Source organism: Polypterus senegalus, chromosome 13 (genome assembly GCF_016835505.1).
Source record: "Polypterus senegalus isolate Bchr_013 chromosome 13, ASM1683550v1, whole genome shotgun sequence".
NCBI lineage: Eukaryota > Metazoa > Chordata > Cladistia > Polypteriformes > Polypteridae > Polypterus > Polypterus senegalus.
The window spans coordinates 49,329,598-49,352,418 of record NC_053166.1 but is presented as its reverse complement, the minus strand read 5'-3'; the positions used below and the strand labels follow the sequence as shown (position 1 = coordinate 49,352,418).

The following is a 22,821-nucleotide window of genomic DNA, read 5'->3' as shown; positions in this document are numbered from 1 at the left end:
AGGACATGTTTAAGAATAGAAAGCCTGTAATGTATAAAATTGATTAAAACCCATTAATGGCTCACCTGATGGCCTTTTGTGCTTGTAGTTCACCTTTTAGTTCCATTTGTCCATGGTTATAACTTTTACCTTATTGACATTTTGCAATTGTTGACTTCTAAAGTTAAGATGGTGCTCTGTTATGAGTTTAATAACAATGTTGAACAGTTTTATGGCTTACTGTATTGTATGATGGGAATTCTGAGGACAATTAATAAAAGGATATTTCAAAAATAAAGAAAGGTATTCAATAATATGAATATGCTGAAAGTGAAGGTTCCCTATGTTAGAATTCATATTCTTGACCTTTCTGTCACCTTTAGTGCTTGAGTATGCCTAATCTTTCGTATTACAGTTTCAGCGTGGTCTCTACTAAAACTAGCATATATAGGCTGTTTCATTTTGTTGTCTGGGTTTAACACTCTCTGTGCCCATATGAAATATAGATGTTCAACCTGAAACTTCAGTGGATGGTAATTCCATTCTGTAGGGTGATGCTAAAATAAAGTTGTGTCAATTATTGGCAAATCCTGCAGCCTTTGCTCTTCTTCCAGATATAAAATTAGCCTTGCAGTTAGGAGACCCGGGTTCGCTTCCCGGGTCCTTCCTGCGTGGAGTTTTCATGTTCTCCCCATGTTTGCGTGGGTTGACTTCCTTAGACCAAAGTCATGCAGGTTAGGTGCATTGGCGATTCTAAATTGTCCCTAAGTGAGTGCTTGGTGTGTGTTTGCGTGCCCTGTGGTGGGCTGGCGCCCTGCCCGGGGTTTGTTTCTTGCCTTGCCCCCTGTGTTGCCTGGGATTGGCTCCAACAGACCCCCGTGACCCTGTAGTGAGGATATAGCGGGTTGCAAAATGGATGGATGGCTATAGAGATTAAGAGTACTGAAATAAGGAGTGACTAACAATAATAAAATATTAATCATGAAAGTTAATGCAATCTGGATGTTATTCCCTTTAACAAAAAATCTATGTAAAGAAACAGTTGTAAGCAAACAAAGAAATCAATAAATAAAAAGATGAGTAAGTAAATAATTAAATGCTACAAACGTTGGAAGCAGATGTGAGTAGTTTATTAATGGTACATTACATTAGCTTATATCCTGACTCAGAGTTTGAGTTCAAATCACACAACTCTAGAAGTCAGCCCCAACAGGCAGCTCACACCAGACACCAGCTTTTATTTTTCAGTAAGTGTTTTCTCAATGGAAATGTATTGTAACATTGGCATAAGAGGAAAGTGTTATGATTTTTGCCTCCATGGTCTAGCCTTTGTCTGAAACTGAACATTATATTAAAATCTGAAATATCAGAAATAAAACTGGAGTCAGTTTTCTTTTTCTTATTTTAATTTTGAAGGTGTAATGTTACCTATAACATTCAAATAACACAGTAGCACGCCAAAGTTCAACTCTGAACAGCTAGCTCTATAAGAAAAAGTTATTGACAGTCCAGTAACTTGGCATTGGATCAGGCAATGAGGTGAGTGTAACCTGTGGAGATATCACTAAGGGGTCATACAAATCATTTTCATTTGCATGTAATTATTTTGTTTTAACATTGATTATAATTATGTTAAATGTTATCCCCTTCAATATGAATATTCTTAAGTACTGTCAAATGATAAGCCTAACTTTTTAATTGTATTGAGTTTACTAGAATCAAAGTATACAACGTGGCTGCTTAATCTACTAGATATTCCCTGATGTCATAAAACAGTTTAGCAAAGTGCTTAAAGAATCAAGAAGCAAGTTGTCTGCTCACTTTCTTATGTCAGTGTACAACACTAAACAATTAACACACTCTGCCTGTACTTCAGATCTCTCAAGTACCAATGTCTGTAAGCAGTACTAAAAATGCTCTCAAAGTCTGTGTGCCATGAATGTTCTTTATAAGGCAAGCTGATTGTCAGAGGGTTGTTCTGCACCAAGGTCATTACTTGTCCCAAAAATATAATTTGATTTGGGAAATGATGCACCTGAAACACCTCTATCTTAAAAAGGGGTGGATGTAAAATATATCATACATTACAGATGGTGACCATCAAAGATTGTGAGAGAGAAGAATTGACTAGGAATTTGCTAAGATTGAGATAAAGACGTCCATTTGGTGTTCCTTCATAAACTGCCTGATACCAGTTGGTCTGAGTGGCTTGAGTCTGAAGGGTTATGAAAAAGATTCATTAAAGTTAAGGATAAATTTGAGAAAGGATAACAGACACAAAGGGCAACTTTGTTTTTATTTTTTTGCGCTAAGTGTGCTACTACTGTAGACTACTTGTGCTCAAAGAGTATCATCGTTGCAAAAACAGTTGAGAAAGGCTCATGAATATGTGTGTATTTAAATATTGTGTCGGACAACCAGGGCCCTTGCCCAGCCGGGACGCCTTCACACTGGGAGCCAGCCTATCCAGAGGGTTACTTCCCCCTGAGCGCTAAATGGCAACTCCCCTGGGGTGCCTAGAACTCCCACAGGGCTTCATGGGAGTTGGAGTTTGGTGCAGCCCTGTTGGGATCCATGGGCACCACCAGGGGATGCTGTAGCTGCTGCTGAGCCCTACAGAGCAGACACACCCAGAAGTGCTGTCAGAAATAGGTCATCAAGCACCTGTAGCACTTCCGAGTGCATTTATAAAAGGAGCCAGCAGCCACTACTCCAAGAGCCAGAGTCGGGAGGAGGGAGATGAAGCGGAGGAGTAGCGGAGAAAAGGAAAAAGAAAAGTAAAAGAAAAAGGAAAGAGCTTTGTGTTGTATTTGGGACTGTGTTGAGCTTGTGGGAACGGGAAAGGCGTTGCCCACAAGGTAAAAAGAAAATAAAAACACATGTGTGCTTGAACTTGTGTCCTACACCTGTCTGTGTCAGGGCTGGCTTTTACAATATGTACAGTATAAATGTATAAATACTTTTTTTGTTAATTTTATTTATTTTTTATTTCCTTTGCTTGTTTTTAGGGTAGATACTATAACACCCTTGTTACAAAGATGGTAGCTGTTACCATATGTGTACTGATTTGTTTTTGGTACTCTTGATCATAACAGTACTGACATTGTTTCTGTTTTACCTAAAAAAAGGAAAGTCCTGCTTCAAAAAGAATTAAAAAGACTAATTTTTGTTTAAGAATAACACTTTAACTGCTAAGCATTCAACACCTTCTGGTTTGCTCCTCTAATGAATGTTCACTTAATTGGCTGACCCTTACTTATACCAAGGTTAAGATTTCTATTCAGCAATTTCAAATTGTGACATACAGTAAGAGAAACAAGAAAGTAGTGATTTCTGTTTTTCACATGGAGAGGTACTATTTCTATTGTTAAGACAGATGGAAGCCTTATAATACACATCTTAATTATTGTGTTTTTACTTTAACAGCCGACCGTGGTAGATCTTAAAGCCTTTCTGGAATTGCAAAGGTCAGAATAAAAACCTCTTTGCTTCCTTTGCTTTGCAGACCAATTACATCCATAGGTGCAACTGGAATCTGAAATACATTGCAGTGGGTCATAACACAGCTGCTACCCCCTACGTTGAGTTTTAGAATGATTTTGAATGCCGTGTGCATTTGAGAGGAACATGGGATAAGGACTTTTTACAAATAGGCATAAAAATAAAATTTGTTTCATTACCTTGTTGGACAATAAGCTATGGTCTTATTTAATGTCAAGTGTATAGAGTACAGTGAAATTCTTACTTGCATATGCTAATCAACATGTTGCATGTCACCAATCTCTGCTGCCATGATTAGAGAGAATGTAAGCATTTTCACAAGGGAAGGACAGACATCCTGTGTCAAGTCAGACCTATTTTCACTCTGTTAGAATTCATCATGGTTGTTCTTTCAGAAGGACATTTGCATTGCCTGGGGCTAAAACAGTTGTTGAAAAACTTTGTAATGGTAAATTTGGTGTAAGATACAAGGAGGCCAACAGATAAAATTCAAGGTAAAAAGATTAAAGAAAAAAAAAAAGTCTGGAAAAAGAAACGATTAAGTACAGATTAAGCACTTTGCACAACTGACAGCATCACATTGCATGAGTAGAAAAGACCGTATGTTCATACAGGAGAATATAAGATAAATATACAATCCCAGGAAAAAAAAAATGGCAAAAGATTAAAAAAAATGATTACCTTTGGGCTTATATTACAGAATCTCCTCAACTTGATACAGCAGTCATGTTACATTTTTCTGTAAGCAAACATATACCTTAGGGGTTTTCCCAGTATTGCTCACACTCAAGATGAAATTGCAGATTCTACTGGATTGTCTAATGGCAAGGAGCTGTAAATCTATTGCTTCCATTTATCAAAAAACCATTACTGTTAAACTCTAATTCCCATTCGGTTTAATCTGGAAACTATGTTTTACTTTTCCTGAAAGTTCAAGTAAATCAGAGCGAAACCTCCTCTTCCACAGCAGTTGATGAAGCCTTCATTTAGCCATTCTCTGCAAATTGTCCAGCTCAGACAGCCCAGCTGGCCCAGTCTTCATAAAGGATTATATAAACAGACAAAACCTTTTATCTGGGTGGTCTTAAAATGAGTATGTAATGATTGGGAGTAAGTTTAAGGCTCAATACGGATTGTCCACAGTAAGTCCGATTTATGGAACTGGAATGTTTCCCCTTTCTGTCTTGCCTATTTCTACTAAAGTTCTTTTCAACTTTAAGATCCTAGCAGGACACTTCACAATTAGTATAAAAGTAGCAATATAAAAAGTAAAAAAAAAAAAAAAATCAACAAGTAAACAACTGTAAATAAGCAAAGATCATGCAAAGATAATCACTCCATGAAAGACCAAACAAATCAAACCATACTTTCTGTAACATTTGTCTTATCTCTATATACAGTAGAGTCTCACTTATCCAACCTTCGCTTATCCAACATTCTGTATTATCTGATGTCCCACTGCAAAAAAAAAACAAAAAAAAAGATGCATCAATCGGCAATAAGAACTGCAAAATGCGAGAGTATGCTTAGTCTATTTTTTGTTGCTAAATTCATTTTTTCAGTTAAAATTTTCAGTTGTTTTGTTGTAAAACATGATTACAGTGCATTATGTGGCCAGCCCTATCTGGCGTGTGTGCGTGTGTCTCTCGCACTCGTGTGTGTGTGTGTGTGTGTGTGTGTGTGCACATGTGTCTCTCTCTCGCACACAAACCGAAATGGAAACTGGCTTGTTCCTATACCGTTTGTGTGGTCCTGAACAGAGGCAAAAGTTTGGTGAACTTTTTGGTCATAACCTGATTTGTACGTGTTCAGAGACGTTCGTGAACCGAGCCACTGTATTAGGTTCGTAATGTGTAAAATTATAACATAGTTTGATGTTTAATAGGCTTTTTCTTAACACCTCCCATTATCCAACATTTTCGCTTATCCGACGTTCTGCCAGCCCGTTTATGTTGGATAAGCGAGACTCTACTGTATATATAAAATCCAATGTCTCTCTGTCTGTCTGTATGTCTGTCCGCTTTCACGAGAGAACTAGATTGTGTTTTTTTCTATAATTTGCTTGAATATTCCTGTTGATTTTTCGACCTCTTTCATCGCAGTAAGCAGTACTGATTTTTTTGTGCTAATCCGAGAGAGACGCAGCGGGCCGAGGGGAAGGGGGTGGAGCCTTCCTTATTCATACACCAGCCTTAGGACGTATCTTACATCCACTTAGCTAGCGAACGAGAAAACTACTTAATGGATTTAGATCAGTTTTTTTTCTATAATTGGCTTGAACATTCCAGTTGATGTTGCAACTTCTGTCATCACACTAAGAATCATAGTTCACTTGCAGGAGCAATATATTTGCGCTATTCCAAGACAAAGGCTTGGGGCCGAGGGGAGGGGGAAGCATGATGTCAGGAGTGGGGAGCCGGGCAGGGCCCTCCTCACTCACGTGCCAGCCTCCGTTCGAGTTGCTAGCTTAGTGATCCATCCATCCATTATCCAACCTGCTATATCCTAACTACAGGGTCACGGGGGACTGCTGGAGCCAATCCCAGCCAACACAGGGCACAAGGCAGGAAATAAACCCTGGGCAGGGCGCCAGCCCACCACAGGGCACACACACACACACATACCAAGCACACACTAGGGACAATTTAAGATTGCCAATGCACCTAACCTGCATGTCTTTAGTCTGCGGGAGGAAACCCATGCAGACACAGTGAGAACATGCAAACTCCATGCAGGGAGGACCCGTGAAACGAACCCAGGTCTCCTAACTGCGAAGCAGCAGCGCTACCATTGTGCCACTGTGCCACCCTCAGTGATTCCTGTTTGCTTCTTGATTTTTAAAGTTTGTCCTGTTTTGCTACTACGCGGGTGGAGCAGTGGGTTACTGCTACTTATAAATAAATACAGTTGTGCTGCTACCATAATTTGTCTGTAGTGATATTGAGAGCAAAACACCATGTGGTGACCTAAGCAAGTCCTGGGTCTTACCAGGAAAAGCTAAGGTGTTTTCCCAACCAAGTGACCCACAATGGTCATTTTCACCTGTCCAGCTTTGTAAAGCAAGAGATGATCTTAACTTAAACCAAATAGCAGACAAATAACACGTGCAAAAAATCATGACAGGAAATAGTTGCAGAAAATAAAGTGAAAAGATAAATGGTACAAAAAAAGAAGCAGGACAAACAAATAAAACATTACCTTGAGTGAAACTACAGTAAAGAGCATCATAAAGATGGAGTATAGTAGTTCTGCAAAAAGATCGAGAAAACTCTGACAACGTTGCACATCACCCCTCCCTTTCAAACATCACCCGCCACTACAGTATGGCACACGGCAGTGTCAGGATTAGCATGCAAATGCATAGTCACAAAGTGTCCATACAGACCTCGCAGCAGATGCGAACTCAACAACCAGTGACGCTAAGTAAATGCAGGAGACATCAGACAACTACCAGCACTGTACAGTAAGAAATAAAAATAAATCAATATATACTTTATATCAAAGTAAATAAAGCCTCCTGCTAAAGCTGCCAGCTATGAAACCTTATTGTCTTGCTTTATACAGTTAGACCATCCCATTGTCTATGGAGTTTACAATTTAGAACTACTGTGAAAAACAAAAGGCGCTTTAAAATTGCACTTATACTGAAGTTCCACCTCTTTGTTGGCAGTTTTAAAAGAGCTTGAGCCTGGAATTACAAGTGGATCTGATATTGGCCAAGCTACACCTTCTAATTAGTATCACATCCCATACATTGCCTTGATAAAAACTGAAGCTCAAGAAGCCAATACTGAATCCTAGTATGCAATATTTTGATATGCTAGTTATGTTTGCTTTTAACCCTTTTACTATCTCTTTTATGAAAAAAGCAGCCCTGCCTGCATGTTGACCTCCATTTTCAGTTAGTACTGTCTCTCATACCAGCAATATTCAAAAGCAAATCATCTGTGACTGTGATTTACGAAACTAAGTCTGGAAAACTCAATCACAAATCCAACTACTATATTTCTCCTAATTTTTAAGTAGGATATCCAAAACATGGAATATATTGTGAATGCATATGTGCAGTTATGTAGTAGTAACACTCTTCCTCAAGAATGTCATCTTCTTGTACTCTTATAAAAGAACGGAAAATATTTTTCTATCTTGTGGCCTGGTGCTGGAATAACAGGCTGTAGGAATGGAGAATAGCTGATACACCAACCAGGTTTTCCCATTTAATAAGGAAGTCCAACAGAATATCAAGCTTTTTTGGCTGAAATAAACAGTCGATTTGGGCAAAATAAACAACAAAAGAAATCCAGCTCTTTGCCATGGTATATCAGGGTCCTGTTTTCTGCTCTGTTCACAAATGACGCCTCCTTCCAAGAGGCAGGGCTTCTTATATTAGGCAGGTGAAGCTAAGTGCCCTCACTAGGTGGTTTCTTGGTGCTGTGGAGAGTGAAGAAGTAGGGAATATTAGTGACAGCATCCCTTTTCACGCAGGCGGCTTGTTCCATACCTCAATCGAGCCACTAAGGAGATCCTCGGATGAGTATGTGTAACAATCTAAATGAAGAACTACAGTCTGCATTTGATCCTATTTGCAGTGTACTCTGTACTGTTCTACACCATACAATTATAACAATAACCAAGCTTTGCTACTTTTGCTTATGGATTTTTTTTTGCTTATGAAAAATGCCCCTAGCTTGAAAATAGTTATCTAAGTCCCTGAATGCAACCCAAATGTTATGTATGTGAGCTTTCTCACTTGTTTAAAGTTAAATTTACTCTTCAGATATATTGGAAACTCTTCTTCAATTTTTAAGAAAAGAATCACTAGCAAATAAACACTTTTAGCTTTTCCAGTAGATATTTGCATAATAGCTACCTTTAGATCTGTACCCTTATTAGGAGGACTAAAAGAAATTAACAAAAAAAAAGTAGATGAATGATGTGTATCTTGTTGGTGCCGCTACTGCCTCATGAACCCATCGTCCTGAATCTGAATCCTGTCCATGGAAAACTTACACTTTCTTACCATGTGAATTTTCACTGGGTACTTTGGAGTTTTGTCGTGTGTGTGTGCATGAGTAGACCTACAGTAGAATAGTCCATATCACAGGGGGCTTTTACACTGCATCTGGCGATGCCAAGAAAATCTCCGTCATCCTGGATGCCACAACCCTAAATTGGATTACGCAGGTTTGAAATGGTATGTTATGCTATAAACAAATAAATAACAGAATTCTCGACAGACTGATGCACCCTCATTTTAATATCAATAATTTACTCTTATGAATAATTAAAGAGGAGCTCTGTCCAAAACATACATTTCAGTATCGATTCTTTCTGAAGTAATAAATAATGTAAAAAGGAAAAATATTTTACCATTAAACCTTGTATTTTCCTGTAGATAGCACTTTAACTGCTTATTTAAAATACTGTCATATCTCCATATATATTTTTTATGTCTTTATAAATCATAAAATTGTATTTTTTATTTACCTACTGTTTAAATATGAGCAGTCAGGTCAATTAGTTTACCTCAAATTTCCAAGTGTTGGCTTTTTATGGAGCTGGGTGTGATTGTTGTGTGACCTGGCATCTTATCTACACCTGGTTAATGACTTGTGCCAATTACAAATGAAATTCAATCAATGGGATGCAAATAGCTCCCATTCATATCAGTGTTTTCTGATCCTGTTTTTTACATTGCATCTTCAGCCTTCAGCACAAGGCAAGATCCAGTCTTGGGCGAGATGCTAGTACATCACTGGCATTCTAATGAGGGTCGTCCATAAATGACGTTACACTATTTTGGCACAAAATTGACCAGCGTCACATTTCATCACAAATCTCCTAACCCCCTTCCAGTAATGATGTCACATTTTAAGGCCCTCCCTCCATAAGCTGAATGTAACACTCTCAAAGGAACAATACAAAATTCTGATCAATCTTTAATGAGGTGTTTTTCTAAACCAAATTATCACTTGGCTGCTTTTTCCTACTGTGGCAGAAGATGATTGTCTTGACCAGAATCTTAGTAGAGATCCCTTCTTTTCGATAGCAGTGGCACTCAATTATTTCATTAGTTGTTCAGCTTTCGCTGGAAAATCCTCAGTGATCTTGATATCATTTACTTTCTTTATCTGTTCTTCCTGCCAAACCTGCCTGTTTTTTTTCAGAATATGTGAAAACATATGCTTTTTATAATATCTGAAACAACTTATTTTTATCCAGCATGGATAAAGCCCAGACAAAACAGAAGAAATTAATTGGACTACACTCAATACCTAAGTTATCAACTAAACACAGTACTTACACAGTTAGATGAGCTGCATAGTCAAGTTGAAATATTGGGAGGTTGATGGGGACGTTGGCATTCTACAGTAACCAGTAGTCAACAACCACAACCGCAAAACCATCTGACTGAATGCAGCTCTCTTTGGTTGTTATGTCATTACATTCCAACAAGGCCTACATACAAATACTAGCCATGTAAGCTCAGAATATGCCGCTGTGCCAGTGGTGATGATGGGTTTTCTGCTATGCATGACAGCGGAGATGTATCTCTGTGTAAACGTATAGCCAGCTCTGACTATACTCAGTGTCTATTATCTTACAGTTTTGTGATATTATGATATATCAGCCTGCACCTTTATCACATAGCTTCACAAAAGTCTTAATAACATTCACAAAGCTTCAGCAAAATGGCTGTTTATCACTTGATCACAATGAGGTCTACTGAAATAACTTCACTTTTGAATAATCAGAGGTGACTTAAGTGAGATGTAGTTCACTTGACATTACATACTTTAATATAAAACCTGTGAATCCTTCATATTTAAAATTAGTTGTACCAGTATACCAAAAGCTCTTAATGTGCTACATTGCACAGAGATGAGGCGAGTAACCACTTTATTGATGCTTTGTAAGTGTAATTAAGACCAAAAGAAGACTTTGTTAAGATCTTATTAGATTACTGTATTTGAGTAATAGATGCATTATTGCCACACATAAACTAAAGGGTTACCAAAAACATCAAATTTCATAAACAAATCAAGAAAATGTAAAGTTTATTTTGAATATGTGGTTTATTGTGAATACAAATAGCATTTGCATTCCCGTAGTCCTCACAATAATATAATATCAATGAAAAGGAGCAGTTAAAAATGTGTGCATATGCACATTCAAAATATGTGAAGCAGTCATTAGTCAGTTTAATGAGAGTTTTACTGTTTTGTGACAGATCTTCTTCCTATTTCATCTCAGAGTCCTCAGGGCTGCAGGTATTCTCCTGGTGTATTTGCATGAGCTGAATGCCTTTTTATGGACAGAACATCTGTGTCGCAATCTGTAGGGAGAACTGGACATGGTGGTAAACATGTCATAAGCTTTTTCATCCTTGACCAGCTTTTCGTTGCCCGTAGGACCTTGTTTGTTTGTATTGTACAAAAACAGCCTGGGGAGACAGATCTACCTGTTCAGGGTTGTGTGCTTCATTTTCTTTTTTTTAACAATTTATTTTTGTTATTAATTCTGGCTATTGCTGGTTTTTACTGCTGTCATCTGCACAATGCTTTGCAACAATGTAATTGAGGGAACGCATATAAAATGAAAAAAGGTTTTAGAAATACTGTAGCTGGTCAGTTTGGGATGTTTCATCACTGTCATCGCTTCTGCTCATTTCTTTCTAAAAATATAGATGGTTATTTTTATGGACTGGGAAAAGGGTTATTTTTCAGTTCAACAGAGTGTGGGCATCCTGGATGCAGCCAGAAGTTTGGCAAGCAGCATAGTAACTAATCAAGATTTAATGCTTAAGCTGTCACCGTAATGGTGGCTTATGTTTCATCCATTTAAGCAATTTCACTCCATCTGAGACTATGTTGGTGTGGGTTCGATTTTTCAGAACATATGTTGGTGTCCTTGTGTTTTAGCCACCATTAGAGTTCCAACACAAAAGAACAAAAACTTCAAAGTGTATTTACTCCACTAAATGACATCGCAGAACAATCATACATTCATTTAGGGCGTCTGTTGATAGCAGGACCTACTTACCGCACATCTTCACTCATATGAGGGCAATTTTCAATCGCCAGTTAACCTAAAATGCACGTCTTTTGCAGAAAATGACGAGGCGTAGGACTCAAACTGAGGACACTGGATCTGTGAGTCTGCTACAGTAACCACTGTGCCACCATGTTGCCCACTGGTGATTAGCAAACCTTGCTGAATTTGCTTCACTTCAAGTGTGGTGAAATCATGGAAATGTTTTTGAACTTCGCTGAACTCATTGTAATGTATTGAAGTCAATGGGGAAGGAGAAACTGAGCTAGTTTTGAGGGGATTATAATGGTGCAGTGGTCTTTTAAGTAGCATTGAAAGCTAGGGAAACATCTACCAACTATGCTGGATCTATTATTGTGGCCAAAAATGTGATCTGTGCCTTCAGGCAGCAGTGCTAACCATTGCTTTATCATGTCTCCCAGAGATACAATTAACAGAACATCAGAACGGTAAAATTTCTTGAAGACAGACTCAATCACAGGTTACTCACCTCTCTTAAACTGAAAATTACAGTTTGTTTTTTGTCCCTGATGTTTTTACTACTTTACTGCTACTGCTACCAAATAAATGCAACACTAAAGCATTTGGATCATTCACCCATTCTTGCTTGCACAAATTGCACTGTACTCTGGGTTATACATTTAAAGAGGGTAGGCTCACATATTACACAAAGGTCATATACAGGACAATACAAAAAAGACATTACCTTTAAGACACAAAAACACTGACATTGTGTGCATTTTTGTGTTTAAATGTATTTGCAAGTTTAACGCTAATGTTTAGCTTAGACCGCATCAACCATCAGCCGACTGGCACATTACATGGCTAGGCTGCAAACCTGCAGCTGCCGCCACAACAGACAAGCAATCTCTGCCTGTGTCGATAAAGTTTTGGCACACCCTGCTGCTGGGGGAGTTTCAGGGTCTCAAAAACCTCACAATACTCTGATGATTTATATAGAGTAAGGTATAAACAAGTTGCAATGAGTCATGTAGTTTTCTTTTATAATTCATAAAACATTTTATATTAATACGGTCACAGTACATGGAAGGTCAGCCAATGATATTGAGAATTAAATGTGAAATTTTATATTACTACTGTACATCTCAGAAATGTATGCAATCCATTCTTATTTGTTGTTTTTCTATGCTGGCACAGTATTTCTAAGCACTTTGTCATAATGTATGTAAATGCATTCAAAGCACAAATCTTCATGGTGCTCCAAAGCAAAGATTATGTTGGATTTTCCTCTGTTTTCTACCATTCAAGGGATTTGTTTTTCTGGTATCGGAGTTTTAAAAAAGTAATGAAATGCCCAAATTTTATTAATGAAATTCACTATTTCTCAGTCCTGTAGCTGTTGCAAAAAAAGAAGCCTCAGAATTTGGCTTTTATTGGTCTTATTTTTGTAAAGTTCAACAGGAAGGACAAAACATGGTTATTAAAGCCTCAGACTGAACCTGGTAATTTCTAATTCCTCTAAGTTTGGGGTTCTTAATGTTTTTAACCTGATCATCTGAATAAGAAAATTGGTAGCAAACTGTGGCCCAAGAAGAGGATTATTATCACAATGACAGCAGAGCCATACATAGACAAATCTTTCTATATAATACACTACCGTTGCTGTCTGTTTGTCTGTCCAGGATTTTAAATCCCCTGTAGGTCGCAAACCGTTTCACCTATTGACCTGAAATTTAGTACACGTATACTACGTGAAGTCTACTATCCACTTTAGGAGTGATGATTGACCTCCAAGGTTATTCCTCTTTTTATTTTATTTTATTGTAGAATCAACTCTTGGCAGCAGCCAGCAGGGCAGCCATGAGGCATATGCATACGGCTGCCGTTCTCATCCCTACCACCTTCACTGTCACTTCCCCTACCTCTTCATATCTTAAATCATTCTTGAGGCAGATTGAAGACCTAAGTGCTAGGTTAAGTGAAAAATTAAAGGAAACATACTAAGTAATTACAACACAAACACTGACTTAATCAGTTTTAACACAAAAAGATGCCAACGATAAAAAGGGAAGAAGCGGGCCGCTAGAGTGGAGAAAAGAAGAGCTGCTCAGGAAGCAGCAAGTGCATCAGTCACTGAGCAAACAAATGGTAAACGTACAGAGAAAGAGCATGAAAACTATGAATGCTCAAGTCAAGTGTACAGTGGAACCTCGGTTCACAACCATAATTTGTTCCAAAATTCTGGCCATAAACCGATTTTGTAAGTAATTTCCCCCATAGGATTGTATGTAAATACAATTAATCCATTCCAGATCATACTAACTGTATGTAAATATATTTTTTTAAAGATTTTTAAGCACAAATATAGTTAATTACACAATAGAATAAACAGCGTAATAGTAAACTAAATGTAAAAACATTGAATAACACTGAGAAAATCTTGAACAACAGAGAAAACTAACACTGCAAGAGTTTGCGCTATAGCGCTACGAACTGCTTGCTAAAAACACTTTTTTTTAATGAGTTTTAAGCACAGGGAAAAAAATGAACATTTGAAAGGTTCGTAATTTTTAAACAACCAAGAAAAGTAACATTGCAACAATGCACGCTACAAACCGGTCGCTGTAAACAGAAGTGAAGTGGAGGTTAAAATCCAATAGAAAAAAGTCTTCATTAAATACAATGAGGTTAAAACAATGCTCGGATCTGTCTCTTTAAAAACAAGCCTGGTGCATTCTTTAACGGCCTTATGCGTCCAGCCGTCTCTCTCACTTGTGTGTGTGTGTGTCTCTCTCGTGCGTGTGTGTCTCTTGCGCGCGCATGTGTGTGTGTGTGTGTGTCTCTCTCGCGTGTGTCTGTGTGTCTCTCTCTCTAGCTCGGTCCCTTGCTGCACAGGGAATGCACAGGGAGAGACTGAACATGTGCGGAAATCATCAGCGCGCACAAACCGAAAGGGAAACTGGCTTGCTCGTATACCAAGTGTATGGTCATGAACAGATGCAAAACTTTGGCAAACTTTTTGGTTGTAAACCGATTTGTACATGTTCTGAGACGTTCGTGAACCGAGGTTCCACTGTATTTGCCGTTACTGGTAACCATACAATGTAATTAAACAGAAGACAATAAACCTTTTTGTTTTCATTCAAACATATTTCTTACATGAATATTACTAAATGAGAAAAATGGAAAGCAAACATTATTGATAAAACAATAATTATTCAAATCAGAGAACAGATTCTTGAGGTCTAAAACTGTAGTGCTAAGCTTGAGTAAAGATAAGAGAAATAAATTCTTCTTCATAGTGAGTGTAGTGTTTGGATAGGAAGATTTTTGAAATTGAAAGGAGAGTCTAAATTGTCACTTAACTTAGTCACTTGACTCATGGTGCCAAACAAGGAATAAATAATGAAAAATAACTAAATAATGCAGCCTATTTACCATTAAATAATGAACTGCACAATTAACAGTACATTCTTATAAATGTGTTTTTTCAACATAACAATTTAACACACTGAGTAAAAGAAAGTTGAGCTATTGATCTAGATTTTTCCTAAAAAAATAATGCACTATTTTTATTTTATACAGGTGATAAAATAAATATAGATTAAAAATTTGTCAGACAGCTCACTTTGAAATGTTTAATTCTACCAACTGATATCATGCTGAATGTTGAAAGCTCCACTCTAAAGCCTGTCTCACTGTTTTGATATTTTCTGGTGTTCTTACAGTTCTTAACGGTCCAACAAACACATCCTTCACATTGCAAGTAGGCTGAAACTTATCAAACTACTTTAAAATAGTGTTATGAGAATAAATTCTTCTTCACTGAGCCATGTTAAAACTTAATACAATATCGTATTTGTAACTTTGTTATAGTTTTAGATATAGTATACGCCACAACAATGAATACATGATCAGGCAGCAACCAGTTGTCCAAGGCCATTAACTCAGTCCCCACAGCATCCCAGAAATCCCACACATTATTTTCACTTTGACATTTCAAATTAGTGCCATGGACTCTTCACCTTACAGCAGGGGTCCTTGTGGACTGCAGTGGCTGCAGGTTTTCATTCTAACCCTTTTCCTAATCAGTGAGCAGTTTTCACTGCTAATTAACACCTTTCCCTTCTTTTCATAACCCTGTTTTTAAGGATTCACTCCTCTAAATTGATTTGTTTCTTCATTAAATGGCAGCCAAACAGAAATGAGACGTGAGATGAGCCAACAGATGACCAGCTAAATTTGAACATCAAACTCCAACCAGTTTATCAATAAGAAGCCAGTTCTTGCTGTTAATTAAAGCCATTATTGAATATCATGACTTGTCGCTGCTCTTATTCTGCCACAGCAGACTGTTGATTTTCTGTTTTTGCAAAGACCACCGTCAAGATGTTTTGGTTACCAGAGCAGACTGACATGACCGAGACCTTAATCTTTCTTTATTTTCAGGTTAATTGGTCATGGTGTGGCTTGTTTTGTGTCTCATTATTTTTGGCTGCTCATTAAGGAAAAAGAAACAACTAAGGGGGTCTGAGTCACATCAATAAGGCAAAACAAGTGAATCAGCAGCAAAAACGGCTCGCTAATTAAGAAGATAGTTAGAATGAAAACCTGCAGCCACTGCGGCCCACCAGGACCGGAATTGGACATCCTTGCCTTACAGTTCCCACCTCTTTCCTCTTTTCTTATATTTAGTTTTACTTGTCATTCATCTCAGTTTTATTTTACTCATTGTAAGATGTTGTTTGGTCATGGGGAATACTTATATTGTGGCACCTTAGAAATGAAAGTTCTTTCTGATGCATCAACATCTTGTTTATAGGCTTTATAGGTTTATAGGTATCACTGCCTCAAGTGAAGTGCCTCACACCCTCCATTTTGGACAAACTTTCGCATACTCAGTTTGCACCATGTAAATTCAACACAGTGTATGTGTTTATACAGTACAGCCAGTTTACATTGACTTTTTATATTTCAGTGCTGCAAGGAGGAATAAAAACGGTAGCTTTTATTGTCTTTTAAGATAATTTCTCAACATTCTTGTATCAGTGCTTACTAGTGAGTTTATTTTTGTTTTTAGTTTTTCTATCTATCTATCTATCTATCTATCTATCTATCTATCTATCTATCTATCTATCTATCTATCTATCTATCTATCTATCTATTACCTGTTTAGTAAGTGAATTGGGCTTGGGTTAAGTGTAGTTGTGGATATACAACAACTTGCATTCACAATTCTAAATACGCAATAAAATAACATAAAAATAAAAAAGGCAGGATTCTGCAGAGCTATAGCTGCTGTAGTTGCATATAAAGAGGTGTACTTAACGCTGCTTTAGGTTGGACTGGAAAGGAATGAGAAGATGATGAATCTCTTCGTCAGTGGGTGTCTAAGTGGGAGTTATTCAGGGTCCCCTTCACAAAAGAGCTAATTTAAAATCACTTTTGAAGTCATTCACCATTTCTTTTTGTCAGTCCTTATTCCACCACACCTTGGGTTGTTCCAGTACATTGAACCTGTTTAAGGAGGTGCAGTAAAACCATACAGGTTTCTGTCTGAATATAGGTTATTAGTAGTATAATGAAATAATAAATAAAGAGTTTGACTGATCTCATAATACCAAAAAAAATACGTTTGGAGTATTTGTTGTGACCTGACAGTTTATCGGGATGGAAAGTGAAAATAAAGTCTTACTTGAGGCTGTACATTTTTCTTTTCTTTTATGACACTCCCACCTACGTGATAATGGCAGTGGCAGCACTCAGATGTCTTCTAGGGTGTTTCTACATTTCTAGAGTGTTTATGTGACAGGCTGGCATGGTTTCAAAGCTCCATCTCTGACTCATTCAGACATTACCTGTTGTAAAAAGGAAGAGACTCGACACACATAAAAAGGTTTGGGGCAGCCACCTGTATATTATTCCTAGCTGCAAAGGTTTGGTTTTCCAATCAATAGAGCAGTTGATTGTGCAGAGTCCAAAACAGAACTGGTGAAGTTTGGAAAAGATGGTGGTTTTAAATGGTCAGACAGGAAGTGATGTATGTTAACTGGAAGTGATGTAGGTTGACCAGAAGTGGTGTTTCTCTGACATCAGCCTGGGAGCCAGGACCGGAAGTGACAATCTTCTAGGTTTTCACGCGGCTGGTCTGTAGAAGGTTCAATGCACCCCGCCCTCCCCTGGCCTGGCGTGGAATTACCTTTACGTGGTCCACACAACGTCCTCCTATTTGCACGTGTGTGACACTGTTTTTTATATATATACTAGCAGGTCTCATGCACTTCGCTGCAGTCGCTGTAGTTGGAATAATTATGTATCTACATGCGACTAATAGAGCTTCTTTATATACAATATTTTTGGTTTGTCCTCCTGGAACCAAAATATACTAAGAAACACTAAAGGAAAAAATACTAGTAAGTACTGCGTCTAGTAAACAGTAAATCAGTAAAGGAGAGAGCACTAAACATTAAGGAAAAAGAACAACAAGACCGCGACAGCTGCGGAGCTCAGCTCGGAGCGAAATGAAGTGAATGAAATGAGGCGAGTGAAATGAGGTGAATGGGAGGAGAGATGATCACGTGACTCCCCCACCCGCCTTAACTCTCCATTCCTCCACAAACACACAAACACAGTCTCTCAGATCCCAACTCTCCTTTATATGTATAGATATAACTCCTTGATTTTTCTTTACTTGTTGATTTTGTCTCATGTATTCATTCCTGTTTTTGTCTGATTTTTATTCTGACCCTTGTTTGACTTGTATGTTTTTTTGTTTTGTTTTTTTCTGAATTCTTGTACTCTCACCCTGGCCCCTGATATACACGTTTTGCCTGCTGACTGATACCTTTCATGTCTTTGCTCTTAATTCTGTCCTTTGAAGTGAGAGCATGAAAGAAAATGCAACAAGCCAACATGACAGCTTTTGATTTCCCACAGTGAACTTGGACCTAAGGGAGCTGAGTGAGTTTGGTATCCTCAGCCTTGTGCAGGATATTGTTGGCCAACCGCACAGTTTTCCAGCAAGGTTAACACATTTATCTCTGTTCACCTAGAGGATGATTTGAATATTGAATTTCAAAATAATTTCTATATTGGCTGTTGATCTTTTGTCTGTTCTTCACATGACCACTTCTCTTTGGTGCAAGTCAAAATGATACTGAGCATTTAAACCCTAATAAACACAAACATCTAGGTGATAGCTGGCAGCACTTCTATTGGTTGGCAGAGTATATATATTTTTAATTCTCTTATGTTACAGGTACTGAGTGATCGCTGCGGCACAGTAAAAATATGATCTTGACTTACAAACACAATCTGGCATTATCATTCATGCTAAACTAGGGGTTAAAAAAAGCTTTCTTTTCTTTGCCTAACGGACAACAAAATATTCTGTATGGCTAGAAGATCCTTTATTCAGTCAAAGAGAATGAATCTGTCAATGAGTCAAATTTGCTTGATAAAAGTATCAGAAGTTCAAAGAACTGGAATTTATGACGTTTGATTTGTTTTGCTGTTTTCTTTTTCTTTCACTGCAGGAGTCACAACTGTACTGACCATGACCACCCTGAGTATCAGTGCTAGGAACTCTCTGCCTAAGGTGGCCTATGCTACAGCTATGGATTGGTTCATTGCAGTGTGTTACGCTTTTGTGTTCTCTGCTCTTATTGAGTTTGCAACAGTAAATTACTTCACAAAGCGAAGCTATGCCTGGGATGGGAAAAGCGTTGTTCCTGAAAAGGTACTTTTTGCTTTTTGTACACTATAATTGAAAATAAGAGTGCTCACTAAGACTTTCTGTTAAATGTCTTTTGATATAATAACAAGATGTTAGCAGTGTGTAGCATAGACTTTGATATTGCTGTTTGTATATAAAGGCAGGATTCATACAATGACATACAAAGAGCGCATCCTAAATACCTTACTGATTGATGTGTATGTGTACATTAAATAGATTATGACACATCTTTCTTTCATTCTTCCTCTATACAATCCAACTATTGATTGTGAATAGTGGCTTTAAAGGAATAATTCCCCTCATGTCCTGTACATTAATTTATACAGAGCTGTACATATTCAAAAGAGACCAGCAGCAATGAAGATAAACTCTGAATAAACAACAAATCAGCATCTCTCTTTATACTGTTCTTTTCTTTGGATTTCAAGAAATCCCCAATATATCCATTTGTCTTGATAGTTAGTTATACGTACTACAACAATCCTAGGTATCTTACAAATCGGTTAATTTCACACAATATTTGATGCTTGTTATTGTTCATTTCTTTTACTTCAATGAGTTGGACGAACACACTGAAGTGAGCAAATGGCACATGAACTTGATTAATATAAGTATTTTTGAAAAGGAGAAATGTATGGGTCAGGCAGCTCCCACGTGTAAAGTGCCTGCCATGTACAGTGAATCAAAACTGTGAAAGACATTGAAATTGAATGTATTCATAAAGATAAAAAGAAACATGGTTTTAGGGACAGGAACCCATCCTGGCAGCAGTAAAGCACTAATCAGCCCTGGATATGTTGCAAGTTCATTGCAGGACACCCATTTAAAAAATGTGTTTTATATATAGATAGATGTACAGTACATGTATATATAGATAGGCAGATATAATTATAGATATAATATGGTTCAAGAGCTTTATCTCTGCTTTCTTTTGTAAATGTCTAAAGAACTCTTTATTCCACACGGTAGTTATCCACATATCTATTTTTATTCTTTTTATACCAAAGTAGGTTCAATGAGAGCCAAAGCAAGTTCTGGCACAAGATAGAAGTCAACCGTAGATTAGACACCAGTTGATGAAAAGGCACACTCACTCACACACACAGCCATGAGCAGTCGATCTCATTCAACTAATTAAGTTCTACCAGCTAACCAAACATGCAAAGATGAGAAGAAACTGAGAGAAAACTAGCATGAGTGAGAACATGCAGTGACTAGCATAGGAATTGAGCCCAGGTTCCTGGAACAACCTCTTGCCACTCACAGTTAATATGAAATTCTAAAAATTAATGAGAAATTATGCAATAAATATCACGGGGATTAAAACTATTACATCTCATTACATTACAGCCTATAATTCTGTGTTGGCTGAATTACTAAATTGAGTGATCAAATTCTGAGGATGTGTGGAATTGGTCTCAATGTTTGTTGGCTAAATTAAAAATACATTTGGTATGTACAGACATGTTTATGGACAGTAAAGTGGTGCCGTGTTTAGCTGCCTCACAGATCCCAAGTCCTGGGTTTGCATGCTGTGGAATTTTCAATTTATACTCATGCATGTGCATTCTGTTCGCCGGGTACTATGTTCCAAAAAACATGCCTGGCAGGGTAATTTTAAAGTATAATCTGTTCCTTTGATTGTGGATGTATGCATTAGTAGGCCCCATGATGGACTGGCACCCCAGCGCCATCCAGGTCACCCCCATGCATCCAGTGCTACCAGGATAGGCTTTTATCACCAGAGCTCTGAATGGATTTAAGAATTAGATTACACGTTTACAACCTATTTCACAAATTTAAATTTATTTGCGCGGGTGATATTACTTTCTAGCTGTTGGCCTTATGAAGTTCACTTAGCCATCACAAAACCATGTATCATATTTTTCACTAGACCTGTCTAGCCTCAAGGTTATGACGAGAAATCAGTAGGTGATATGAAAGAAATCCGTTGAAGAACAAGGCCTTGTATTAGATGTAATGTCTGAACTTAAAGTGTAGCAGGCAGTGAAATAATGAGCACTTTCTCTTTCCTTTCTAGCCAAAGAAGAAAAAAGAATCACTCATAAAGAAGAATAACACATATGCTCCAACAGCAACAAACTATGCCCCAAATATTGCCAGAGACCCAGGTTTGGCAACAATTGCAAAAAGCGCTCCTCCCCCTGATGCTAAAGATGAACCCAAACCCAAACCTCCTGAGGCCAAAAAAACCTTTAACAGTGTGAGCAAAATCGACCGGATGTCCCGAATAGCTTTCCCACTACTTTTTGGAACCTTCAACCTGGTCTACTGGGCAACATATTTAAACAGGGAGCCGCAGATCAAAGGCTTATTTCAACCTCACTAAGTTCACTTGTTTTATGAATGTCCATTTAAAACAAAGATATGTTGACTTTTTAAGGATGGTCCAGTTACTTGCTGCATTGCTTCTGCCATTGAATTATTAATAATAAAAATATTAACTAAAGTTTATCTTCAGCATTTAAAGGAGGAATGGCACCCTCAGAAACATTAAGCAATGTGGTTAAGATCCTAAAGAGGTTGTTAGGAAAGGTGTGCTGTTACTCTTAAATTATGCTATCATAGTATATATTAAAGAGAATATTAATCTACTTGTGCACACAACCTAACTAATATTAAGGATTTTGTTGGTATTGTTTTGCATTTTTGCATTGGACCATTAACTTTTTAACACATTTTATTGGAAAAAAAACTAACGTGCGGTAGATATTTGCATGGACTGGGATTTTTTTTTTCCATTTAATATGTTAACATTTTGGCTAGAATGCCTAAAAATGTCTGATTTTTCAATTCACAAAGCATAGCTGAGTCAAGAAGTCATAGATTCTTCCAAAATGCTAGAGAAACAGAGCTGCTTTTATTTTACATCTTTTTTTCCCTTTACATCACTCAAGATAGGGATTCTGCAATAGCAATAAATACATGTCTCAGCGGATACATTTTATTTCCGTCAGTATTTAAAAAAATATATATATATATATATAAATGTTTTGTTTTATCTTTACAGCATTATTCCTATTGTTTGATTGTAAATATTCTCTAGCATTACTAATGCTAAAATTGAGTAAAGCTTTGCAAACTGTAATGAAGCAGTATAAATATTCTTAACCTGAGAAAGGCGGTAACATTAAATTTTTTATTGAGATATAAAGTTAAAGCGGTTGATGCAGAATGTACAAGTGTGTGTCATTTTGTGTAAAATGGAGGCAAATTTTCTTCCAGTAGACTTTTAAATGCAAGTTTGTAAACTGTCCAGTGATTATATGCACCCCACAACTCTGTATTGGAATAAGCGGGTTCAGAAAATGGATGTGTATATAATATATAATAATAAATATATATATATATATATATATATATATATATATATATATATATATATATATATATATATATATATATATATATATATATATATATCTTTAGAGCAATGGGGAAGAAGAATGTATCCATAACTTTAAATGTAGGAATGCTTTTTATATTTAGAATTAAATTATTCTTATTATTTAAACTTGTTTCTGCTTTCTATGGAATTGATCCTTTGGTATTTGCAAACAAGTTGAAGAAAA

At 37.2% G+C, this 22,821-nt stretch overlaps 1 protein-coding gene across 1 annotated transcript in view; it reads left to right on the top strand.

The window, feature by feature from the left end:
- Positions 1 to 22,353, top strand: part of gabra1 (gamma-aminobutyric acid type A receptor subunit alpha1) — a 54,127-nt gene extending 31,774 nt beyond the window's left edge. Inside the window, exons 9-10 of the mRNA XM_039775249.1 lie at positions 19,029 to 19,231; positions 21,270 to 22,353. Coding sequence (XP_039631183.1) covers positions 19,029 to 19,231; positions 21,270 to 21,578 — 512 coding nt within the window. The 3' untranslated portion in view covers positions 21,579 to 22,353. The remainder of the gene's footprint in view (positions 1 to 19,028; positions 19,232 to 21,269) is intronic.
- The last annotated feature ends 468 nt before the right edge of the window (positions 22,354 to 22,821 follow it).